This window comes from Psammomys obesus, unplaced genomic scaffold (assembly GCF_907164565.1).
Source record: "Psammomys obesus unplaced genomic scaffold, mPsaObe1.curated_primary_1811, whole genome shotgun sequence".
In the NCBI taxonomy this organism is placed as follows: Eukaryota; Metazoa; Chordata; class Mammalia; order Rodentia; family Muridae; genus Psammomys; species Psammomys obesus.
Window position 1 is genome coordinate 127,541 of NW_026590374.1, and position 7,673 is coordinate 135,213.

The window sequence follows — 7,673 nt, forward strand, 5'->3', positions numbered from 1 at the left end:
TGATGTGGGTGTTGGGAATTGAACTCTTGCCCTCTGCAAGAACAGTGTGCACTCTTAGCCACTGAGCTATCACTCCAGTCCTTTAATTTTCTATCTTAATATTCCCTTCAGCAAGAAGACTAGGTTTTCAAAACCAGGAATGTTTGCTTCCTGTGGCAATCGTAAGGCATTTTGATGAATAGGTTAGTCTAGTGAAAGGAACATTACAAAAAAGGAGAGAAAAGCAATAAAACTGAAAGTAGATCCCTTTGTTCAAAAAACCGTTAATAGCTGGAGGTGTAGCTCAGTGGTAGTGATACTTAACCTGCTGGAGGCCCTAGATTCCCCTGTAGCACCAAAAAGTATTAATATTGATAATTTATTTGGTAAACCCTACTCATTATATTTCTTTTTATCTTCTTAGGAAATATATTCCCGAACTAAACCAAAGGTGGAAGGCTTTGTCCAGTGGGGAATAGGTAAGTTGAGTTTTAATTAGGCAAAATCAATTACTTCTTCCTCTTGAATTACTGAACTGGCTCTTCATGAATAGGCTCTGGAGATTAGAGTCCTTGAGGTTGTATGGAAGAATTTAGAGCTCTATAGATGTTTTGTGGAAGGTGATCTATGTTTGAATCAGGTTTCAGAGGTGTAGTATTTCATGAATCTCTTCATTATTAGTTTTGTTGGGCTAGCATGTGCTCCCTGGACTTAAAAAAAAAAAAAGTTTTGAGATAGGCATGATGTGTCATGCGTATATCATCCCAGCACTCGGGGAGGCAGAGGCAAGCAGATCCCTGTGAGTTTGAGGTCAGCCTGATCTAGAAAGAAAGTTCAGGACAGTCAAGGCTATACAGAGAAACTCGTGTCTCAAAAAAACAAAACAAAACAAAACAAAACAACAACAACAACAAAAAAAAAACAAAACAAAAAACCCCAAAACAAAACAAAACAAAACAAAAAAACCCAAAAAACAAAAATAAAAAGCAAAGTCCAGGGCTTGGATAGTTCAGTAGTGAATGTTTTCTTAGAATTGATAAGGTCCAGTTCTTAAAAATATTAAAGATTATAGTGGACTACAACTTGCTTACTCCTCACTGAACTTTCTGAGTCATACTAATTCATTAGCTGCCATTAATAAATGTTACACAGGCCAGACGTGGTGGGATATACCTTTAATTACAGCATTCAGGAGGAAGAGGACAATGGAGCTCTGCTAGTTCATGGGTTATGGTTCTACATAGTGAGATCCAGGACAGCCAGAACTACATAGAGAGATCCTGTCCCAGAAACAAGCAAACAAAAACAAAAGCAAAAAACTTTTTAAAGAAAGGTTCACAAATCCAGATGTAGGAAAAAATTGAGCTGGTATGCCTGGGAAAGTATGCATAAATAGTAGTGTTCTTATATTTTAAAAGTTTTATTGTCCTTGATTGTGTCTCACTTATGGGCCACTTGTCACATGCACTCATAAACCAAGTTTGCAGTCTTAATGTTTTGTCTAATTTTAGCCAGGAACTAGTAAATTAATAGAGATATTGACAGATATTTCATTCTTTTTCGGACATCTTAGCACATTAATGTTTCACTTTTCCAAGGATTTGCTCTCATGGTGGAATAATTGTCTTAGTCAGTGCTCTGTTGCTGTGAAGAGACACCATGATCAAGGCAACTCTTTTAAACGAAAACATTTAATTGGGGCTGGCTTACAGTTTCAGAGTATCATCATGGCGGGAAACATGACAGTGTGCAGGCAGACATGGTACTGGAGAAAGAGATAAGAGTTTTATATCTGGATCCAGAGGCAGCAGGAAGTGAATGTCCTATGGGTATAGCTTTATCTTCTGAGACCTTGAAGCCTACAGTGACACACCTCCTTCAGCACAGCCACACCTACTCCAACAAGCAGGGATCATTTTATTCAAACTACCACCACTTGTTACTGAAGAGTTCCCCTCACTGTTAACTTGTCATTTCCCACTGATTAATGGCAATGGCAGCAGGCATTATTGAGGTATTTTATCTTTTCTCTTCCTGAACAGAGTCACTACAAAGACGTTTTTTCTCAAGACAGGGTTTCTCAGTGTAACAGCCTTGGCTGTCCTGGACTCACTTTGGAGACCAGGCTGGCCTCAAACTCACAGAGATCTGCCTGCCTCTGCCTCCTGAGTGCTGGGATTACAGGAGTGCGCCACCAAGCCCAGCCGTATTACAAAATGAAGAAGCATTTCATTTTGCCAAGACTTCTAGTCTGTTTTCCAGCAGTCACAGCTAAGGCATATTACCAGAAGCTAGGCTTTGCCTTTAGGTGTGATCTTTAAACATGTCTTCTTTCCTATTTCTTTATGATTCACTCCCTTTGGCTCAGCTCACCAAACTCCTCTAGCTATCTTCCTGTCAGCTGAACTGTGTGCATGTCTGAAGTTTGCCTCAATGATCCAGAAAAAAGGATAGACCGTAAAAGCTAGGTTAAAGTCAAACTTAACAAAAGACTAGGTGGGATTTAATACAGCTATAACACAAACCCTATAGTAATGTTTAAAATGATTACTATATTTCCCAGAGAATCCAGGAAAATGAAAACTGGCATATATCTGCCATTACAGGAGGACAAAACTAATGACTCTTATTTGTTAATATTCAGTTCGGAGTACTTTTGTTAAGTCATCATCATGTCAGGCATTGATGATCAACATTGATTAAGACAGTGGTCAAAGTCAGGCACTGTGATGGGTTCTACTCAGGAGACTAATAAGGCAGGAGGATCACAGAATTGAGGCCAGTCTGAACCACATAGCAATACCCTGCCTTAAAACAAAATAGCAGCCCCCCCATCCACAAAAGAAATGATAGTAGTCACAATCATTGAGAGATATACATAATAAATCATTTAATATTATTCCAAATACAGAGAAAGTTACAAGGTTGAGAGGAAGTAGACTAGTTAAAAAGATTGTGGAGATAGTAGCAGTCAGGGAAGGATTTCTAAAGGTAAATCTTCAAGGAGCAGTGTTAACCATGTTCACAGTGTTAGTTAAAATGAAGGGGTGGGACTCTGCACAACAAACCACAGAGCAGGCACAGTGTGATCAATGCCTAGAGACAGGACTCAGTATTGGCTTTTCCAGGAAGAATTGTAAATACAGGGAAAGATGAAGTTGAAAGAGAGAGAGAATGAAGGCTTTCTAAGTCATGACCTAGCTTCAGGTCATTTATTAATTCATCCAGTATGAATCAACTCTTGGCAGCCTATTTTAATTATTAATTTTTAAGGTGAGCATACAAAGTAATGGGTTTCACAATGACACATGTGTATGTGTCATTGTACCTGGCAGTGTTTTTAACAAAGATGTTGAATGAATATCCACTGTTATCACTGAGAAAAGGTAGAATATGTCTAAAAAAAATCTACCATGAGGAAACATATTCTGTGTGGGGAGACATAAAACATTCATGATGATGCAATACAAGGTTCCCTGGGGTGAGATAGCAAGGGTGGTGCAGAGAATCACATCCGATGGTACTTCAGAGACAGAGAAGTGTCTGTGCTGATGAACTTCCATAAGGAGAGAGTGCCCAGTTAGGCTCTAATTCACTATGAGACTTCAAGCCAGAATTCGCTGGCTTCTGTGAGGAGAGGAGACATTCAGATCCAAGTCCGGAGACATGCTTTGTTTTAAGCTAACCACAGCAGTCTTTTCTAATCTCCTGGCCCCTTCTCATTCTCTGGCTTATTCTGTCTTTAGCTGTGTCTAGCTTGTTCTCTGATTCAACCTCTCTCTGTAAAACTCTGCTGGTAAAACTGCCTCCTTTCCCTCTATGCATTGCTCCTTAAGTAGCTTCCCTCTCCTCTCTTCTCATGAGAGTTGGGCAAATCCTAGTCTGTCAAATCTTTCTCTGATTCATCACTTTTTCTGGTACTCGATTAACACATCACTTTCAACAAGGGTGATTCCTTTTACCAACTAACTTTACCTTCAGTTTGTTATTTAAAGGCATGTACCACTAAGCTTTTCTTTACTTGAAACTTTACAGACTAGCCTTGAACTCAGATCGCTTGCCTCTAGAGCTCTCCTGGATTAAAACTGTGTTTGTATTCCAGATGGGTTGCACAGCCCTAGAAGGTCTTTGAATGTGATCCCTTGCCAGAGCAGCCATGTTCTGAATTAAAATTCCTCTATAGAAATATGTAGTGCTCGTTTTAAAAACTGTACTTTATTTGGGGTGTTTAGGCCTCTACTGCCCTTCCAACCTCCCAACCCTACGTAGGAGAGAGAAGGTTAGTGGAGAGAGGGAACATGCACTTCCTTTAATTCTTCCAGCTGTTTAGGGTCGATGGGCTTTTGGGGTTTATACTAATCTTCTGATGGGATTTTGGGAGATATACTAATGTTGTTCAACAGCAAACGCAGCCAGCAGTCTCCTGCAAGCCACTGCTCTCTGAAGTGTTTTTCTCTGTCACTCTGCTCCAAATTGCCACACAGTCCCATCTCTCTGGTCTCTCCAAACCGCTACAGGCCAACACTGCACTCCATACCTTCTCTTTCTGGGCTCCCATAGTTTTATCCTCAGAGTCCTAGATCACGCCCCTCTCCATGCCACATGAGGCATGAGGCAGGCTGTTACCAACTGCCAAAAGCCATGCCCCGTGTGAGACCATTAACACCTGTGGACAACCTATAGCCCAACTAAAAGTCCCACACTTGGGATTAAAACAAAAACTTGTTTACATAACATAACTGAGTTTTTAAAGAAACCAAAACTTCCATTACAAAAATATATTGGCACAGTTGGCCCTCGTGGTATGTATCTGTAGGTTCATCATTCAGAAGGTGAAACAAGATTGTGAGTTCCAGGCCTGTCTGGGATACAAAGCAAGTTTAAATTTAGCCTGGGCCGTGTAGCAAGACTGTCTTTAAAAGTCTGAGCTACGTTTGGTGACACATACCTGTAATCCCAGCCCTTGGGAGTGAGGCAGTATGGTCATCAGTTGAAGGTCACTCCATACTAAATGAAACCAGACTTACAAAACCAAAGAACAAATATGTATTAGCAGAAAGCAAAGAATGTGTGTTTGGGGAACATTTGGTATGGTATGTTCTAGTTATGTTTGAGACTTTTGCTTTTGTTTTTTAATGAGTAATTTATGGAGTTATTTCCCAATCTTATTCCATTGTAGACAAATATGAATATCTTCAAAATGCGCCTCCTGGATTTTTCCCAAGACTTGGTGTTATTGGTTTTGCTGGTTTTGTTGGACTCATTTTTGCTAGAGGTAGGTGCAATTTTTTAGTTTTTTTTTTCCCCAGTCAATTTATATGGAAGAGATAGGATATATATTTGGCTCTTTATCTGTATTTAATAGTTTTTAGATCAGTTGACTCCTGAATGTGGACTTCTCAATATATAATTTATGTGCTTCTTTACTCCATTATATTTGATTTTAAACATACACAGAAATTATATACTTTGTAAGAAAAGAAATTAGTTATACTTAATAAGCACATTTACTTGTTCAAATATCTATTGCTCTATGGTACAGAAAGAGTAAACTTCTGTTCAAAATTTTTCACACTTAACAAATTGTTTGTAAACGTTTCACTGTTATCAGGTGTGATGGCACATGCCTTTAATTCCACGATGGGGCAGGCAGAGGCGGGTGGATCTCTGTGAGTTAGAGGCTAACCTAGTCAACAAAGTGATTCCAGGAGATACCCTGTCTTGAAAAACAAAACAAAACAAAAAGTTTCACTGTTATGATCAGGCTATTAATCACAGTAGGAGAGTGATGGACAGTGATTTACTAGTTTATTAATTTCTTCAGTTAGTGATGATATAAAAACTTTAAAAATGCTCTGAATATTATTGTGAGGGGGCTGGGGTGCATAGCTCAGTGGCAGAATGCTTTTATGCTTGAGGCCATGGACTTGATTTAAGCACCAGAAAATATTACTTTATTGTACTACTTAGTATATCACAAAACAATAATGGTAATAAAAGGCTTCACTATGAAGAGATTATTTTTTTGTTGTTTGTTTTTCAAGACAGGGCTTCTCTGTGTAGCCTTGGCTGTCCTAGACTCACTTTATAGACCAGCCTGGCCTCGAACTTGCAGAGATCTGCCTGTCTCTGACTCCCAAGTGCTGGGATCACAGGCGTGCTCCAGCATGCCCAGCATGAGATTTTTTTTTTTATGATTTATTTTGAGTTTTACTGTTGTAAAAGGAATGTTTATGGCATAGATGAATTAGAAGCTTAGTGTGATAATTTTAGACTAAGACGCAAGAAGACTGTCTTAATGCCAATCTAGGCTACATAGTGAGTTCCAAGCCGGCCTAGTCTACAGAGTGAGATTTTCTCAAACAATTAAAAACTTCAATGTAGAGATATCCCAACAAAGAACACTGTAATCTGACTACCATAAGAGAGGCCATGGTTTATACCGATATCTCTAGTATCCCTCTTTGTGGATAAGGTGTTATTTTAGAGTCAGGAGGATGAACACTGCATTGGTGACACCCTTGATTCGCCTGAGGCATAAATTCTTGCACATTTTCCTGTTTTATCCTCTACCAGTTTGTTTTTACTCCCAAAGCTATATCCTGCTCTTTGTTGTATGTGGTCCACTTTCTTCCCAGTTCCATTTGTCACCTGGACAGAGACTCTAACATAGCTGTTGTAGTGGACTTTTCATACTCACTAATGAGCCCCATTTTCTGGGTGTTTGTGTCACCTCCTCCTTTGTGTTTTCAGCCATGTTGTTGAACTACATGCTTAAGTTACTTTTTAAAAAGTATACATGGAAGACAAACTTTCCAAGACCTTTTATGTCTGTCCACATGACAGTTTGGATAGCTTGGAGTTCTTTTTCATCCAAACCAGCAGATGGCAGAGTGTGTAGCCAATCTAGATACTTGCTGCTTCTCTCTCTCTCTCTCTCTCTCTCTCTCTCTCTCTCTCTCTCTTAATTCTTGGAAATTTTGATGATCTTTAATGTTCGGAATTTCTGTGGCATGGTGACTACACACAGATGCTTATATAGCTTTTGGTGAGACAATTGTTAGTGTGCCTTCTTCAGCTCAAGAGTTATATGTATGTGCATTTTCTTTGAGGATTTGCTTTCCTTTTCCTTCCTGAATGCTTTTAGTTAATAATTGAGTTCTTTCTAAGAGATTGTACTATGTTTTATGTTTTTCTTTGTGAATATTTTCCTTTGGTCATTTCTATGAGGTCTGGTTCTCCATATGCTCCTTTTATGTTGCAGGCTCTCATCCAACATCTGCTGATCTATGTTTGTTGAGTTATGGTTCAGAATAAGGCTATTGCAGTGCTTGTAAGAACTTTGTATATAGCTGTGGCTTGCCAGTAGGAAGGTTCTATGTTAGGGTAAGCTGGGTAAGAGCTGACTTTGATGGAGAAGGCCTTTTTTAAAATTATTTATTTTAATTTTATGTGCACTAGTGTTTATCCACATGTCTGTGATGTCTGTGTTTAGGTGTTGGATCCCTGTAACCGGAGTTATAGACAGTAGTAAGCCACATGTGGGTGCTGGGAATTGGACCCAGGTCCCCTAGAAGAACAGCCAGTGTTCTTAACCACTGAGCCATCTCTCCAGCTAACGTCTTTACTCTTAAGCACTAACATCAATGTGTGTGTGTGTGTGTGTGTGTGTGTGTGTGTGTGTGTGTGTGTGT

At 39.3% G+C, this 7,673-nt stretch overlaps 1 protein-coding gene across 3 annotated transcripts in view; it reads left to right on the forward strand.

Moving 5' to 3' along the window:
* Positions 1–7,673, forward strand: part of Apoo (apolipoprotein O) — a 54,687-nt gene that overhangs the window by 21,780 nt on the left and 25,234 nt on the right. For all 3 annotated transcript variants that reach the window (XM_055606940.1, XM_055606941.1, XM_055606939.1), the window contains exons 4-5: positions 404–458; positions 5,159–5,254. In XM_055606940.1, the coding sequence (XP_055462915.1) occupies positions 404–458; positions 5,159–5,254 (151 nt within the window). The remainder of the gene's footprint in view (positions 1–403; positions 459–5,158; positions 5,255–7,673) is intronic.